This window comes from Halyomorpha halys, unplaced genomic scaffold, assembly GCF_000696795.3.
Source record: "Halyomorpha halys isolate HHAL.00 unplaced genomic scaffold, Hhal_1.1 Scaffold181.1, whole genome shotgun sequence".
NCBI classification, from domain to species: Eukaryota; Metazoa; Arthropoda; class Insecta; order Hemiptera; family Pentatomidae; genus Halyomorpha; species Halyomorpha halys.
Genome location: NW_027114494.1, coordinates 147,460 through 166,306, shown reverse-complemented (window position 1 = coordinate 166,306; position 18,847 = coordinate 147,460). Strand labels below are relative to the sequence as shown.

Genomic DNA, 18,847 nt, shown 5'->3' with positions numbered 1-18,847 from the left:
CATTCAGTGCTCCAATGTGGAAGATATGACATCAACCACACGATGAGACTGTTGTGTGGTAGAATGGGATGTTCTAAACCCAAACTGATTCGGATCTAATATAATGCTTTTTCTACCTAAACGGTGGATCTTACTGAAAAAGTTGTAATCAAACACAATAAATTCTGCCTCGAATGAGTAGCATAAAATAATGATTTGGTTAGTGGTATGGTCATTAACCAGTTGCTATTCCCATAACTGGTTTTTGTGGCCTATATACAACGAGAACAAGTGTTTTACAACCATACCACTTATATTAAAAACTTAATTAAAATTATTACTTTATGAACTCATTCCACGCATTATTTAATTATATATAGTTCACTAAAATCCACCGTTTAGGACTTAAAGATCAAAACGGAGTGATACAGCCATCATGTACAGAAACTATCCATTGGTAACTCTCTAATCATATTTCTACACTAGAAGGTCTCGAGGTCAACTTCTTTTCAGACGCCTCGGAGTATTGACAGGAATAGAAGAAGAAGTAAGGTTAGAAACTAGAAAGTTTTGATGGTTAGGGAGTTTATATTGGAAGGATTTTGATACCTGGTTTGGACTAGATCGGTTACATATGGAACATTAAGGTCTTTGTGGATGGACGATTGTGACAAAGCAAGCAGCATTGAGGATTTTACGAAGAATTTTAGATTGTAAGAATTGGATACTAGAGGAATTCGAAGGTTTAGTGGAGCCCTAAAACTCAACTCCGTTTGTCTAGATAGGTCTTATTATTTTCATGTAGATAGGTCTTTTGTAATGAGTTGGAAGTTCAGACAATTTGTCTAGAAAGTGCTATAATAGTTCAAATCGACGAGCAATTCCGTCTTTCCAGTCTTGTGTCCTAGATAGCGGATCAGTTGTACAGGGGTAAGAGTAACATTATTAAAGGATACTGTAGGGCAGTTTTATTTATGTAATTTAGCTGCTTAGTGGCCCTTTGTTAAACCTGTCTGTATAAATATCAATCTGAAACTCGTCTTCACTACAGCTTACAACACGAAACTCATTGGCGTTTAGTTGTTTTTCTATTTTTATTAAAATGAAAGAAAGGATGAAGAAATGGTTTTGAAATTACTAATGCTAAATTAAGAAACCACAACACTGTATTATTAGTGCAGAGATCTTTACTATTCGATACCTTCAATACAGTGTGAGTTCTTATAAATTTCTTTTCTCAGTTTTTGGATTTATTTGTTATCTTATCAAGTTTCCTTTTATCACTGAGCCATACTGGTGTATTTTTGTACCACCAATTCTGCTACATATTACTTAACGAATTGGAGAAGTGTATATTCTGTCGTGAATCCACTTTGTGCGTTCTCTTTTGACGTAAAACCGGTTTATTTATTTATCATGCACCTTGATATTTGTGCCATTTTAATGGAAAATTGTAGGAAAACATGCATTTTTTAAAAAAAATGCGGTGTAATAATCTCATTTACCGTAATTGCTTATAAACTTTCATGTCTCCTCAGAAGAGACAACCAAGTGATATACTAGATTACATTGTCCCCTCTGAAGGGACAACCGAGTGCAAAGGGTTAGTAATATTTGCAGATTAATCTTTACAGTCCTATTAAATGGATTTCTTTCTTAGGGTTCCTAGACTATATGATTAGGTTCTATCAGTACGTAAAATTTATTTTTCCCCAGATATGATGTGACAAAAAAGCGTTGTTGACTTGGCTAAGAGTAATTTACCTGATTATAATCTAGAAATAATATTTAATATCGGCGAAAAATATCCAAATTCAGGGTACTATCAGAGAGCTACAATGATACCATTGATATGATAAAGAAAATTGATACAAATATCGTTACTATATCAAATCGACACTATCGATATGTCACAGTTGAACTTTTGATTCTGGAATGATTGATAAACTGATTAAAGTTGTGTTGATTAAGTGACAAGTGAATGTTTTCTTCAGTGATCTTTGTAAGGATTATTATAAAGAAAAAGTATTAAACAAGAGTGAAGTATCAACTTCATTGGAAAGAAGAGATGATTTAGTTTGTTTCTATTATTTATCTTTTGAAAACTTTGATTATTATTTGATTGTGTCCTGTCAGTTTGTTTCAAGTTGTATTATTGAATAGAAATGGATGAAATTGGTGAGGAACTTTCCCCTTTATTACTTATTTTTGTATTATAATGACTATTGGTCGTGAGTGATGAGTTTTTGGGGGATTGAATTGTTAATTCTAAATGGTTTTGATCCTTAGGTTAATCATCGAGCAGTGTTTATCTTGTGTTGATTGTCCCTTAAGCAATGTGTATTTATACAATTCATTAAAATCTGTTAAGCGTAACATCAGTTGGGACAACCTGAGTTTCAGGAACTGGGTGGAAAAGTTTTGGTAATATTAGTCTTAATGTTGTATTTTAAAATATTACAATGGTATAAGATAGTATGTCAGATTTTTCTTTCTATTTCCAAAGTCTTGTAAAGATTAGGTTGATATTTATTTATTTTTCAAATATCGAATCTTAAAGTAAGAACCTAAGTGATTCACTTCAAGTGTTCTATGATTCATGTTTAATTTAGAAGTGGAGTAGTGCAATGGATTGGCTAGCAGCTTATGCTTTAATGTCCTGTTAGCATTTATTAATCTCAATTTGTTTTGAGCAGGAAACTAGAGAATTTTAACTCATTTGAAATATCTTGCTGTTGTAATAAGTTGGCTTTTATTACAAATTTATTTAATATGAGTGTGGAAGTGTAGATTTTTGTTTTCTAATCTGCTACAATAAATTTAAAATTAAAATCAGATTGGCCAAAATTATTAAAATATGTTTGAATGTTTACACTATGTTCTCTATCATATCAAATTAAATAATAAGTGGCTAATTACTTCTTCCACAATTCAGTTAACTTATTAACACAAACTTCAGATGATCCACTTTTTCTCTCAACTATTTATTTTAAAACATCTCCAACATTTCGGCCCATAGACTGAAATATTAACAACCTAAATGGTTGTTAATATTAGTAATGAGGTTAAAGAAAGACAATTTTTTGTAGGATAGTTTTGTATTGAAATTATAAAGTTTATATGACTTGGTCAATTAGCCTGCAAAATAAGGCATAGGAGATGTTTTAAAATAAATAGTTGAGAGAAAAAGTGGATCATTTGAAGTTTGTGTTAAAATAAATAAACCACTCTCAAACAATCTGTATTATAAATCATTAATTTAATTCAATTAATGTTTTTGTATAATATTCATTAGTATGATGATCAGCTAAAAATCTAAATAGGAGTTTATTTTTCTATAGTAAAACGTTAAATTTTAACTGATTGCCATCAAATATATTTATTTTTTTTAAATATATCATATCTTCACCTAAAATGATCATTAATTTTCTTATTTTCATTTTCAGGAATGAGAGATTCTTGTGTTTCTATTAAAAAAGAAAAGACAGATGAAATTGAAGCTGAAAGTAAGTTAACTTTTTTTTTTAATTTTGTCATATACTTATGAATCACTGATAATACAATTATTATACCATTTCTGAATACTATCTCATGGAACAATTTTATATGTATTTGTTGTTTTCATGTTGTTTCAATTGTGGCGAGTGGTAAATTTTTTTTTATTTTTGTCATTACTTTAAACACCAAAAACTTATTAAAATAATTATTTTGTTTTGTTTTCCATTAGCAGTTGATGCAACCATGGCCAGTAGGTATAATTTTTTTTTTTCAAAGATCGTGTAATATTGCTATCAATAAAGGCTTGTTCTAAAACCTATTCTTCCCTGCTGCTTCCCCCGCCCACGTTGAGCAGTGAGCGAAAATGGTAAATGCCATGAATCTTCACCTGGTGTCTGGAAAAAACCGACCTTTTTCGATCAGAGGCTGGTCAGCTAGTCATCGGCTTTGGCGTGGCAGTAGGGGCAAGCCAGGTGGAGCCTTAGTAATTTAGGGCGGCATTGCTGGTATCTTTGAGGTCTTCTGGTGTATGCGGCAAGGAAGAAGGTGAAAGAAATGTTTTATTCATTCATGCTGCCCAAATACATCGGGTTGCCATAGCATACTGATCAATCCGTATATGATATTATATAATAGAAAGATAACATTTTTTTTTTCACAGTTTTCTTTTACAATTAATACCAGTCTACAAACTAAATACAAGTTTTTTCAATTTATTCCTTTTTTTCTTTCCCTTCTATTTCACAACCCTTATTTCATTTGATCATCTAATTCCCCTATATAACAAATATTAAAATAATAAAGTAATAAATAAAACAACACTCTGGATAATTCCCGTACTCATTAATTTCCATGCATGTGGTGGTGGATGATTCTCAGGGAATCAAGTATTATATTCTCTGTCATCCTAGCCACGTCCTGGAAAAAAAAAAATGAGAACCCTGACCCCGACTTTATATAAAAGCAAAAAAAAAGTAAAAAGATTTGTATTCCATACTTGCTATGTCCACCTGACCGCTTTCATTCACATCATGCGTAGGTGATGTAAGTGCATCTGACTAAGTGAATAACACCTGAAATTTATGTGGTACATAAAATTATTCTAAATTATTATGATTCAATTTCTTCTGAATTAATTTCCAATTTTTAATGCAAATGAAGTTTTCCCCAAATTATTAGAAAAAAGTGTTGAAAAGAATAAAAGGACCAATAATAGAAGTAAAAAAATAAATGGACTAATAATAGAAGTAAACAAATAATTACTATAAAATTTAGTGTTCTAAATTATTATAATTCAATATATTCTGAATTAACTTCAAATGTTTAGTGTTATTGAGTAGAGAGTATTGAATTCCTGTAGCAGGATCTGATGTCTTATGTAAACAGCATCGAAAAAGGCGATATGTTCTAGCTAATAGATAAATTGCATATTTGTCTTATATATTGTTTTCTTTTTTAGATTGGAAGAACTCTAGTACTTTTATAGAAGAGGAAAAGATTGAGGAAATGGAAGCTGATAGTAAGCATTTTCTATTTTAAAATTTTGCGATTATCTCATAGTATCCTCTATACTTATGTAATATATGTATGCATATATGTGTGAGTTTATATATATATATATGTGTGTGTGTGTGTGTGTGTGTGTGTGTGTATATATTTATGAGAAGAAGATGGTCGGAGGTGCGGTCAACAAAACATGCATAAATAAACATAATTATTTATTAGTGCTGACGTTTTGACCTGAATTTAAGCTCTTCATCAGAGCTGAATAAAAACAAAACGAGATAACAACCTTAATTCAGATACAACATATTATAATAATAATATTACTATTTGAGTTGAGTTTAATTTGACTGCACCCAGACCATATTCCATTTTTTGTTCATTATTATTTTCTTAATATTTTGTCTCCAATTTAAAGTTGTTATCTCGTTTTTTAAAATTTATTTTTAAATAGTACATACTATTACTATTTAAGTTTAATTTGACCACACCCGGGACCATATTCCATTTATTGATACACATGGTCAATCAGCAGTCTTCCAGCATCCAATAATAAACAAGCTTAGTATATTAGTACATAGCAATAAATTAGGTGGCTAGTAGTAAATTGATACTAATAGAAGATAAAATATAATATTGTGAAGGTAAGAATTATACAAACTAAATAATAATAATAAAAAAAATTAGACAGTGTTTTAGTGAGATAAACATAAGGAAAGGTGTGCAAGAAAGTTTAAATGATGTATAATAGTATAAAAATAATAAAAATGTAATTATTATGTTTATTCTATTATTCATCGTTTAAAGCTTCTGCACCTTTCATTATGTTTATCTCTTTATTTACATGAACACTGTTTAAAAAAAAAAATATAATTCAGTGTTAAGGTTAGGTATAATTCTTGCCTTTACAATATTATATTTTATCTTCTATTAGTATTAATTTACTACTAACTACCTAATTTATTAATATGTATTTTACTTAGCTTGTTTATTATTATTTTCTTAATGTTTTGTCTCAGAATTAAGGTTGTTATCTCATTTTGTTTTTTACAGCCCTGATGAAGACCTGAAATTGAGGTTGAAACTTGGGCACAATTAAATAAGTTCCATTTATTTTTGTATTTTTTGTTGACTACACCTGATGACTATCCTCTCCTCATATTAATCTATAGTCAACTATTTTCACCTCATTATATATTGAGATTAAAATCAAACTTAATTTCTAAATATTCAAAGATACTCACTGTCTTTTTGCAATTTTTAAAAATATCATCTAGTGAAAGATAGTGATTTAATTAAACTTTTAGTCAATTGTACCATGTAACCAATATTTTTTCAATCATTTATTTGTTCAACAACAATCAAATTATGTCCATTTTCCACTTTCACTTAACTTTGTTTGGACTATAAGGGGTAGCTTTTTCGCTAAAAATTTTGAATTCATGTTTTTGAAAGACATAAACCGTTTTAGGTCCCCTGAGTTCATATAACATTGTTTTTTTTGGAAGATTGCTAATTGAATGTTTCATCCGCCTTTAATTCTTACCATCCATGCCTTTGTCGTGACCTTTTTATACTTTTTTTGTTTTTTCCTCTTTTAAATATGTATTTTATAATATTTTTTTATTTTTTATTTTTTACTAATCCAAACTACTTGTAACGTATTCTCACCTTCTGGTAATTTCGCCACCTTTATAACATATTTTTTAACATTTTCTATAACCAACTAATTTTTATTTATTATTAAATTAATATATTCATATTTCTACATTTCTTTGCACTATATAATTTTAAAAATTTTCTTTCCTTGATTATGTTATTCTACTTACATATTAATTAAACGTTTTACTTTCCACTTTTTTCTCCACTTTATTTTAATAATTTTCATTCTGTATGATTATTTACTTGTGTCACTCTGTTTATATATTCTCTTTTTAATTTTTTTTTTTTTATTCATTAGTTGTTATCTTACTCTTTGTTCTTAGTCCTGATGAAGGCTAGAAACTCTGGCCGAAACGTTGGCACGGTTAAATAAGTTCTCTCAACTTGTTATGTTTTTTACTGACCCCTAAACACCCCAACCATCTTCTCATCATATATATTATCTATGGTCAAGTATCATTTATATTTTCTTCCTCACCTTTCATTATGTTCATTTCTTTATTTACGTGAGCAATGCCTGGTTTTTAATAACTTTTGTATCAGGTGTTTTGTATAATTATCACCTTCACAATATTATATGTTATCTTCTATTAGTACCATCTACTATCTGCTTAATTTATTGTTATGTATATTTCCAATTTGTTTGTTATTATTTTATTACAAAAAGATTCAGGAATATTGGAAAAATAATAGTTGACCACATGCAGTAGATTGTACAAAGATAATCTGGATGGTTGTCAATAAAGGTACAAAATTGTAAGAAAAAACTATTTATTTATTTATTAATAACAGGTTACCAATAACAGGTTACCAATAACAGGTTACCAATAAATGTTTTTTCATATTTTTTTGTACCTTTATTGACTATCTTCCAACAATTTAGGAATATTATTTTAAGTCTTTTTTTACTAATCAGATTTGTTGGTAGGATAATATTTAAGTATCATTTGAAAAATTGACACAATTTGGAGAATATTGCTTGTATAAATCTTGGTATTATTTTCTAGTTTGTTGTAATTCCGAATCCCCCAAATATCTCATCCAATCTTGTTTTTCATTTAATATCAATATATTCTTTATTTAAATTAACCAATCGATAGAGTGCAAGCATACAAAAAAAATCTTCCAACCAATTCAGGTTGAAACGTCGGTACAAAGAAATATTATTTACTTTTTTTCAGGTGTTAATAGTTTGAATGACACAAATAATTAAGTTTTTGTTTATTTGTGTCTTTTGCTGTCCGCACCCGTGACCATCTTCTCCTCATAAAATAAATTTATAATTAAATTTTTTAATATTGTAACAGCAATAATGTAGATCATAGTGTCAGACGTGAAAAGGACGAATGCTAGACGGTTACTGATACAGATACGGTACCAACTTTTTTGTACCTACTAGCTTATTGATGAGAAATACATATTTTTCTAAAATAATTGTAATTTAATTATTTCTTACTGGTACAAAATATGTATCGGTTAAAGGGTTGAAGTATCTATCGAGGCTGGAAAATTGTTGCAAATTTCTTTCATTAAAGTAGTAATTATGAAGCAGTTGCTGTGAAATTCTTAAAGCAACTTTAAATAACTGATATTTTTTGAGGGAAAAAAGCACGAATTAGCAAAATATATATCTACAAAGTAAATTTTTTTTTTTTTTATTTTTTTTTTTAACCAAGATCGTTTATTATATACATCTACACTATCGTTTCAATGATATATATTTTTCTACCCCCTTTATAGTGCTGTTTCACTACAACACACATAGTTTCATTTCCCCTTGACCTGCGCTATAGTGAGGGGTTCACTCTTGAACACTCTAATTATTCTTGTGATTATAATTACCTTATCTATATTTTTTCCCTTAGTCAAGGAAGATGAATAAAATTCATTATTTACATTCTTTTTGACATATTTAGGCTAGTTCAATACTGAATTTTAAAACTAAAATTTAACATTTAAATCAGTAACGATACTGTTCTTTTAAAAGTTGTTCGCGTGAAAAAGATTATAAAGGTAGTTAATTCCATTTATTGTTTGGATTTAAACTTTTTTCTATTATTTGCGATAAGTGCTATTACAAGTTTACGATACAACAAATTTATAAATTTTACTTGAAGAAGTTTGTCGGGGGGTGCGGTCAGCAAAGAACAACATAAATAAACAAAACGATATTTATTTATTTTATGCCGACGTTTCGACCTGAGTTTCAGGTCTTCATCAGGGGTTGTGTCTTAGAGGAGGGAAATATTAGTACTGGTTATGTTGTTCTTTGCTGACCGCACCCCCCGACAAACCGAGCATTAATCTACGGTCAACTATCTACACCTCTTTATAAATTTTATTGTGATGATTTTCATTTCAAGTAAAATAATTAAATTTTTTTTTTTACAGTACCTACAATTGTTATCAAACAAGAGAATGAGTCACAGTTTTTCTATGGTAAGCACCAATATTAAAAATGAAAATTATACGTATCTATATTACCGTAATATCAATCCTTCTTCCGGCTCAAAAGAAGGGGAACTTCATGGAGAAGTGGCGAATCTCTACTTTGATTCTCAAATTCTTTCTTGAAATTTAATAAAAGTTGTTTAAAAATTGAGGGGCTTCAATAGATTAATAACTTCTTAATATTATGAATATATTATGATGAAGATTTTAAAATAGAACATCAATTTTGCCTTCTACTTATTCTTGAACCAGTGGTCTGCAGACCATAGGTGGGCTGTGAGAGCCTTAGGGTATAAATATCTTGGCGGACCACACATATTTTTGTGACTATTTATTGTTAGAACTATTTTATTATCTCTTCTGATAGTACATCAGGCTGTTTAAAGCCATTAAAGCTAGTTTAATGCACTATAAAGTAGTTTATAACATTTACCTTCTAAAGAACAGCAGTTTTCATGATATTTGCCAATATATAAGAAATAGATGGATTTCTAGTTGTTCGAACAAAATTACATTCACAAAATTCATATTCATATGAAAATATAAAACTATAAAATATAAAAACTAATGAACATTATAAACTACTTTATAGTATGTTAAACTCAGCTTTAATTTGATTGCTGGCAGACATGTGTACTACATCTAATGGTTCTTGTGATGTAGTTTTTCATAACCCAAAAGTTTTGTCCAAACAACTAGAAATTAACATCTTGTGAATTTATTTTGGTAAATATGAAAATTACTACTCCTAAGAAGATAAACGTCATAAACTACTTTATAGCACATTAAAATAGCTTTGATTTGAGTGGTAATTGACAGCTCTACGTCTGATATGATTCCTGAGATGAAGATTTCCCAAAATAAATTCATTAACTACTGAGTTTTCAGTTCATTTTTTATGAAATATTGTTATTTAAAAAATATGTCTTAGGAATGATTTAACTTAAATAGCTCTTTTAGCAAATTGAATCTTCTTCAAATGACATTCTATTAGATTTTTTAGTGTTTTAGGTAGTTTTAAAGATATAGAGTTTTGAATGAAAAATTAATCTTTTTTAAAGTTTTTCAACAGCCGCTATTTTTTATTCTCCTTTACTATTCTTGACAGATTCATCAATTTTGACTAGTAATTGTACATAGTTTTCATTAAAGTGATCTAAAATTGAGGTGAAATAACTGACTATTTTCTCCTCTTAGACCATGATGTTTGTGTGTAAGCTGAAAGCTTTTAACAAGTTTCCAATATTATCCTAGGAGGCTTCCCTTTATCTCAAGTTGAGAGTGGGGTGGGCCGCACATGGCACAATAGGCATAACATAGTGCCTTATAGTATTATTTTTAAAAATTGTTCAGAACGCTTTTTTTTTATTGATTTATTTATTGAAATTTACAACTGTACAAAAAAAAAAAAAAAAATACTATAAGTAAATCTGATGAAAGTTTTGAACACTTGATAATGTTGGAAAGGAACCACCCAATGGTGCTACTTCAATCATTAATTTAAATTAGAAGGTACGGTGGCCATCTTCTTTTCAGACACCTCGAAGGATTAACAGGGAATGCTAAGGATGAGAGATTAAGAACTAACGGGTTAGGATGGGTAAAGAGTTTGGAATGAAAGGACGTATATCTATTTCGGGCCAAATCTGTAATGAAAGGGATATTAAGGTTTTGAAAATTTAATAAAAATAAAAATGAACTTATAGAACCTCATAAATAATAAATAAAATAATAAAATGGAGAAGAAAAAAGAAGAAGTAAACAACAATAGTTAATAGAATATGTAAATTAAAAAAAAGAAAACAAAACCATATATCATCTCATAATTTAGAGCGTGACTAACTTCTAATAATATAAATGTAAAAGAATCAAACACAGATAAACTAAAAATAATTTAAAAAAAGGATCAATTATTGTTTATATAAAGATTTACAAGTATAAAAGAAAATCAAAAATAATAATAATAAAAAAATAAGAAAGCAAAAAAAAAAAATATCCTCTAACAAATAATAAATCTTAAGGTATGCTCTAATAACAATAAAAGAAAATAAATAAATAATTGGATGAGTATACATTGAGATTGAAAACTTCTAATAATATTTATGTTACATTACTTATCTTACATCTATCCTCCAATCAATGTACAATTTTGTTTAAAGCTTTTAATAATTATTCTGCGGGAATCGGATGGACAGTTGGTTATTAAACATATGGGATTTGAAGGTTGGAAGGGTATTAGGCAAGGAATAAAGGAGGGAATAGTATTCCATGGGAAGAGGAACAGATAAGGAAAATTTTTTTTATCATACTTGCTTAAAATTTAGATTTTTTTATCACTCTTCTTTTATCGGTAGTGTCACATAATACATTTAATGACTTTTTACCTTTCTTTATTTTTTTCGATCTGAACAAGAATCTCTTACCTGATAGCTTCGTTAGTTTAAAATAGATGAGCTAAGATATTTTTGTTCAAATAGAGAGCAAAAATAATAAAATTAAATTATGACTAAAAAAAAACAATTACTACGTTTAGAATTATTGTTCTATTAATTGATATTTTTTTGTATACATTTTTTTGTATTAAGTATTATTTTAATAACAGAAGGTGGATTAACTCATGTGAAACACGAAGGAGAGGAGTTTGATTCGGATGGCGGTAAGAAACATATAATTTTATTATTAATTATAATTTTATTTTGTTCTATATTATTTTATTTATATTTGGTCTTTATTAACTTAATATTAAAAGGGCATCAGTCGACAGTATAAAATTGAAAGAACTTGGCCTGGATAGAAGTCAAACAATATTTTTGTTCAACTCTAAATGATATGTCCCCATTTCACTTGTGATACTACTTTCACAATCACTTGATTCAATATTAACATTGTTGAATATTCACATTTGTCTATGTTTTTGCTTAACACTTTGACTCCGGATGACAACACATTATTGTCAAGGGAGGTCACTTTTCTCACTTGTGTTCAGAGCAGATATGGGCAAAAATTAGCTAAAAAGTTGAAAGTAATAGATAACATTGCCATGGATACGACCCTTATTCATGAATGAATCATTGATAAATAAATATCGTATCCATGGCGATTTTAGCTATCATGAATGAACTAGCTACAAGGTTAAAATCACCATGGATACGACCCTTATTCATGAATGAACTAGCTACAAGGTTAAAATCACCATGGATACGACCCTCATTCATGAATGAACTAGCTACAAGGTTAAAATCACCATGGATACGACCCTTATTCATGAATGAACTATTGATAAATAAATATCGTATCCATGACAATTTTAATTTTTAGTTTCAACTATGGCTAATTTTTGACCAACTCTGGTTCAGAGCGGTGAGAAGAGCTTTAGCACCGACCTCCCTTATACCTTGGATTGTCATTGTTTAGTCCTGCCTAACCTATACATAATCTTCCCCCCCCCCCTCCTCCCCCATTATCATTGTTTAGTCCTGTTTAACTTATACATAATCTCACCCCCTTCCTCCCTCATTTCTCTTAAATGAACAGTAAGAGGGTGCTAAAAAAAAGTACTGTTCTAGCTTCAATCATTGTGGGTTCTGCAGCCTTTAATGGTTTTTACATTCCTTCATATTTATTTATTATCTAATTTATTTTTTGAAGTATATAAATTTATTTACTTATGTATTATTTTATTTTTCAACCTTATATTAACATTTTTTACATGATTTAAGGTTTTTTTTTTTTTTAATGTTTTGGATTATTTTACATAGTCTAAATGTTAAAAATGTGGTGATATAAAATAACTTTCTAGAGTCCTTATTCAATAATTCAGTTTGAGAAGCTCAAAACATTCATCTATCAGCTGATTGTATACATAGATTCGGTGGTATACATGACTATTTTCATTGTTAAAAAACAGGTATTTAAACTTTATTTGGCTAAATATTACATTTTATACATTATATTATGCTTATTAAAATTAGAAGAAAAGAATATAATAACAACAAAACATTGTGTTTTTTAAAGTGGTTTTCCAGGGTAGCCCCTACAGTGTAAGTGTTATGTTTATCAATGTAACACATATTTAGCTTTTTTCTATTTTTAAGTGTTTTATCTGACATAATAAATTAAATTATATATACTTGTATTAAAAACAATATAAACATACACCTGCACATATTTAATATGTGCAATATTATCACTATATATGAATTTTAATATTATGTATTCATTGGATGTGATTGTCTGATGTGACTAATAATATAAGCGATATATATTGAACATCGCTTTTAATGTATAAATATGATGGTCCTCTCAAGTTTGTTAGAAATGATTAGGTCAAATATTTGATTTACTTTTTTTTTTTTTTATTTCATTATCAAGTAGACCTTTGAAAGGTAGTTAAATTATCTAAAGAAGAAAATGGTTTAAATCGCAGCAGTATGAGCAAAAATGTATGCATATTGAAGTTTAAACCCTTATTTTAACAGTGTTATGCTTTGTCCCCATAGAAATTCCTTTTTACTCTAATAAGTTAACGTAATTGATAGCAGAAGTCGCTAGAATCATAGTACCATTTATAGGAGAAGTCGCTGGGATCATAGTACCATTGATAGGAGAGGTCGCTGGGATCATAGTACCATTGATAGGAGAAGTCGCTGGGATCATAGTACCATTGATAGGAGAGGTCGCTGATAGGAGAAGTCGCTGGGATCATAGTACCATTGATAGGAGAAGTCGCTGGGATCATAGTACCATTTATAACTATGCATGAGTTGATATGATAGCCTTTGTTTTTTATTAATTTATTTTATTCTGGTCTTTTGCTGTAATAAATGCTAAAATATACGCTTCTGTTTAAGGAGGGTCTGTGAGCTTTATTTGAATAGGTTTAAGAATATATATATATAAAAATTTTTCCCTATATGGGTGGCATTGGTTTATTCCATTCAGCTAAGCATTAAATAACTAACTATATTCTATGAAATCTATGTAGGACAGTTTACTCAATCCCTTTGTCACTTTTAATATTTATTATGTTAAATATATCTGATTTACTATTATACTATACCTTAACTTTATCTGTTATATATTTTTGTTTATAGATTTCAAATATTTATGGATGTGAAATATTTATGCATAGTCTATTATTTTTAATATATGATCATAAATAATACTTTGGTTTGTATCTAGATTTTTGAAAAATAATTTCTTGTTGTGGTTTGTTTGCTGAACATTCAGTATAATATGCTTAAGGGTCTCGTTACTGCTGCAATTTTTGCATTAAAAAGTTTCAGTTAAGTCTATTTTGTGCAGCTAGTTATTTGCAAATTCCATGATTTGTCCTAAGTCTAATATAAGTTTTTATAATATCTTTCCGTTTGTTAGCTTATGGGAACCACAGTTTTCGAATGATATGATGAAATATATTTTTATAGAACTGCCGGGTGGTATCCTCCCAATATTGTTTTGCCAGTTTTCTATCTAATCTAATATAGTGGATAATATTTTTCTTGTTTTAAACTTGTCTATTCTGTGGTATTTCATGCCGCATAATGTAAAACCGTCTTGATACTGTAACTGTATCCTGTGATACACTCAAAAGGTTATTACTCACTTCGTAGTTATATCTGTCTTGGTTGTATATTACATCTGTGTTAGTTTTCTATAGCTTGGCTTATGTTGTTGTCTGTCTCTATATTACTTACTCACTTTGTAGTTATATCTGTCTTAGTTTTCTATAGTTTGGCTTTTGTTGTCTGTCTTTATATTACTCACTTTGTATTTATATCTGTGTTGGTTGTATATTACATCTGTGTTAGTTTTCTATAGCTTGGCTTATGTTGTTGTCTGTCTGTCTCTATATTACCTTTTTATTTTGTAGTTAGTATTTATATGTATGTATTCACTATACTAGCAAGGTTGACTGCTCGGTTTTGACTAATGCCCATTAACTCTTGTAAATCTCTGGTACATTAAAGTAAATTCTTATGTTCAAATTTTTTTATAGTTATCATCATATGATCTGATTGTCATAGATCTTTTTTCCTTTTCAGGAAAGAATAACTCATGTATTTTTGCTAAAGAAGAAAATACAGATGAAATGGAAGCTGAAAGTAAGTTTTCTGTAATTATGAATTATAAGTTGTCATCTTACAATTTAACACATATTCTTCTGTATTATTTTTTGTACTGCCATTCACAAAATGCCGGTATTTTTGGACACTATCTGTAGAAATGATATAGTGTATATAAAAACAATAAAACTTGAAAAAAAATTTCAGTGAAATTTGTCTATGTATATAAATTTTTCTTTTCTTTTTTTTTTTTCTGATGTTAATGAAAAATTAAATCCACAAAAAAGTTTAAATGAATTACTGAAAAAACAAAGTTATTATTCTTTCTTAATTATGAGAGATAGTTGACCGTGGATGATAAATGAGGAGAAGATGGTTGGGGGTGCGGTCAATGAAAAACACAAATAAGTATGATTAACTTATTTTAATGTGCCAACGTTTCGGCTAGAGTTTCTAGCCTTCTTCAGGGCTGTTCGCTGGAAGATCGAGCGCCTCTAAGGTGCTCTCTGAGGCGCTCGATCTTTATTATTCTTTCTTTTATGAGATGAAGTAAATTATGTTTGAAAGTTTAATTTTATAAATAATTAGTATTCCTTCAGCGAATGGTACGGTTGGAAAAATGTTCCTGTATGAAGTGGAATGTTACAAAAGTCAAAGCTATGACTACACTCACAATCAGATAAATTGTCTTCACATATTTCTTTCTGGTTTTCCTTTTTAGACACATTTTATTTTGATCAAAATTAACAATAATACAACTAAAATAAATGTCCGACCACCCAAGTGCTTAAACCTTTTATAGAATTTTTCTCTATGCAATATCGAATAATACTCTTTTACATTGTTTATGTTTACGTTTGCACCGTTATGTGACACATCTAAAGCTGTAATCAGTTCTTTATTGGAATTATCTCTGTTTGGGAAAAAATAGAATTTAATTTATTTATAATTAAAAGAACAAGAATCAATTATTTTCTGTAATATACGAATGATGAACTTTCGTTGGTTGATCATTGTTTGCGAAATGATGAAGTTTTGTTATTATTTTGCGGACGAATATGTTTTAAATTCCAAAGGATTTTTTTAATTCTTTATTATTTTTCATAAATAACAGCCTTTATATCACTTCTTGATTCTTCTCACACCTGAACATCTTTTCTGAACTGGACATTTTTTGCCAATTATCCAGTTCTAAAATAAACTTAATGTACTATCAACGGTGTTTTTATAATCAATTTTACATTCAATTTTAATACATAATTTAAAAAGTAATTTCATGTTTTACTATTTATACATCTAGTTCACTATTTTATAAAAATTTACAAATTTAAAATGTTTTTTAGATAAGGCCAAATTTCATGGTAATTATTTTTATTTTAATAATAAGTTGACATCTGTCCGCTAGGTAATTCTAAGATACAAAAATAAAAATAATGAGGTGTAGATAGTTGACCGTAGACTTCAGTTGCTGAAGTTTCAGGCCTACCTTCTACGCCATAACCCCTGATGATGACCTGAAACTCAGGTTGAAACGTCGGCATAAAATAAATAAATATGGTTTTGTTTATTTATGTTGTTCTTTGCTGACCGCACCCCCCCCCCCAACAAACTTCTCCAAAAATAAAAATATTACTATAAAATTTGACCTTGTCTCAAAAACTTTTAAAATTTTTAATTGTTATAAATTAGTGAACTGCATGTGTAAACAGTAAAATATTAAATGACTTATTAAAATTCAATGTAAAATTTGTTATAAAAAACTGTTTGTTAGTTTTTAAATTTTTTTTATAATTGGAAATGGGCAAAAACAAAACGTTCTTAAGATGCGAAAAGAGTAAAAAAAGTGATAAAAGGGTGTTTGTTATCTTGGAAAAATAAAAATAATAAACAAGTTTTCTTTCTTTTTTTTTTTATATTATTAGTAATAGTGCAGAAATTTCCTTAACATTATTAATTTTTATTATTATATATAAAAAAAAAAAACCATTTGAAATAGTATGTTGAACTTAAGAGGGTTCTCCGCATGCTTTTGGACCTGTTAGAGCACAGAGAATAGCACCTGTCCACGAACCTCATTGCTCTTGCGCCCTCTGCATTGAACAGTATTATTTCACTTGCTGAGTATTTTATTTATGTTTATAGTTTTTGAATTTAGATTTCTTAAACTACCATTGTAGTCATTAAAAATTCCTCCCCCATGCTCAAACTGGAGATGACTCAGTAATAATAAAACAATTTTTTAATAAATAACTCAAATACTATCCAATTATAGTCTCAAAACTTTATTTCTTTTATTCGTCCAACGTTTCGGCCAATCCGGCCATCTTCAGGGACATCTCATTACCACTTTGCAAACATATAATTTAAAAACTCTAAAACTTCATTCAGGCTATTCTGCCCAGGTCAAAACATTTATATCTAATTAGTTAATTATCCATTAAAAAAAACAGTCAAAAATTATTTCTCTGCAAACACTATTAATAAACATTTATCACAACTTTGTTTATTAATGTGTCAACAAGTTGAGATAAATGTTTATTATTAGTGTTTGCAGAGAAATAATTTTTGACTGTTTTTTTTTTAATGGATAATTAACTAATTAGATATAAATGTTTTGACCTGGGCAGAATAGCCTGAATGAAGTTTTAGAGTTTTTAAATTATATGTTTGCAAAGTGGTAATGAGATGTCCCTGAAGATGGCCGGATTGGCCGAAACGTTGGACGAATAAAAGAAATAATGTTTTGAGACTATAATTGGATAGTATTTAAGTTATTTATTAAAGAATTACCAGTCTCAAGAAAATATTAAGATTATAAATAAATAAAACAATATTAATTATAATGAAAAATAAAAGTTATAGAGTTTTTTGGACGACTGTTGCCTGACTGCGTATGATAAATAAAACGAAGATGGTCGGGGTGCGGTCAAAATAACTCAAACAGTAAATAAACTATTTATTATGAGCCAACATTTGCAGGGCATCATCGGGGCTGAAAAATGATACAAGATAGATAATAAAAGATAATAAGATAACATGAAATCAAAATAAGCTAATGCATAACTAAAATAATGTAAAATATGTGAATATTTATATAAAAATGAACAAAGTAAATTAAAATTTAATTTCTTTTATTTACTTAGTTCATTTTTATATGAGTTTTCAAATATTTTTAGCTTCAATTTCAAGTTTCAAATAACTTAAGCTCATTTTTATTTCATGTTAACTTATTCTCTTACTTTGTTACATTATCTTCGTTGTTTGTATCATTTTTGGTGGTGTGGTAAAACGCTGACTCATAATAAAGTTTATTTACTATTTGAATTTGTTTGACCGCACTGCACCTGGACCATCTTCCTTTTATAAATATTTTTTTGACTTTATAAAATAAAAGTTTTCAGATTTATTTTTATTCTTAGGGAAATTCCTTTTTCCTATGGACTTGTGTTTTCATAAATATAAATATAACCCATAAATAGACTCAAAATAAACAGTTTATTTGTATATATGAAGAGAATATCTGTTGTTTATGTCATTTTCTGTTTTAGGTATGAGTAATTCTGAAATATTTATCGCAGAAAAGACAAAAGAAGTTGTGGTTCCAAGTAAGTTTTCTATATTTAACTAAGACGTGTATAATTCTTATATTAACTATGACTGTCCATAAAAATTACCTTTTTCATTTTGTG

General features: G+C 28.6%; 1 protein-coding gene across 10 annotated transcripts in view; it reads left to right on the top strand.

Annotated features, from left to right (window-relative positions):
- Positions 1-1,926: 1,926 nt before the first annotated feature.
- Positions 1,927-18,847, top strand: part of LOC106679171 (uncharacterized) — a 28,317-nt gene continuing 11,396 nt past the window's right edge. For 2 of the 10 annotated variants that reach the window (XR_010844604.1, XM_014418160.3), the window contains exons 1-7: positions 1,927-2,157; positions 3,426-3,485; positions 4,937-4,996; positions 9,034-9,081; positions 11,696-11,749; positions 15,138-15,197; positions 18,707-18,763. Coding sequence is in view for 9 of the 10 variants with exons in the window: in XM_014418160.3 (XP_014273646.1) it covers positions 2,145-2,157; positions 3,426-3,485; positions 4,937-4,996; positions 9,034-9,081; positions 11,696-11,749; positions 15,138-15,197; positions 18,707-18,763 (352 nt within the window). In the remaining variant the exon portion in view is untranslated. Of the gene's footprint in view, positions 2,158-2,268; positions 2,404-3,425; positions 3,486-3,706; positions 4,024-4,936; positions 4,997-9,033; positions 9,082-11,695; positions 11,750-15,137; positions 15,198-18,706; positions 18,764-18,847 lie in introns of all 10 variants that reach the window. The other 8 variants (XM_014418168.3, XM_014418161.3, XM_014418171.3 and 5 more) reach the window with 8 other exon arrangements.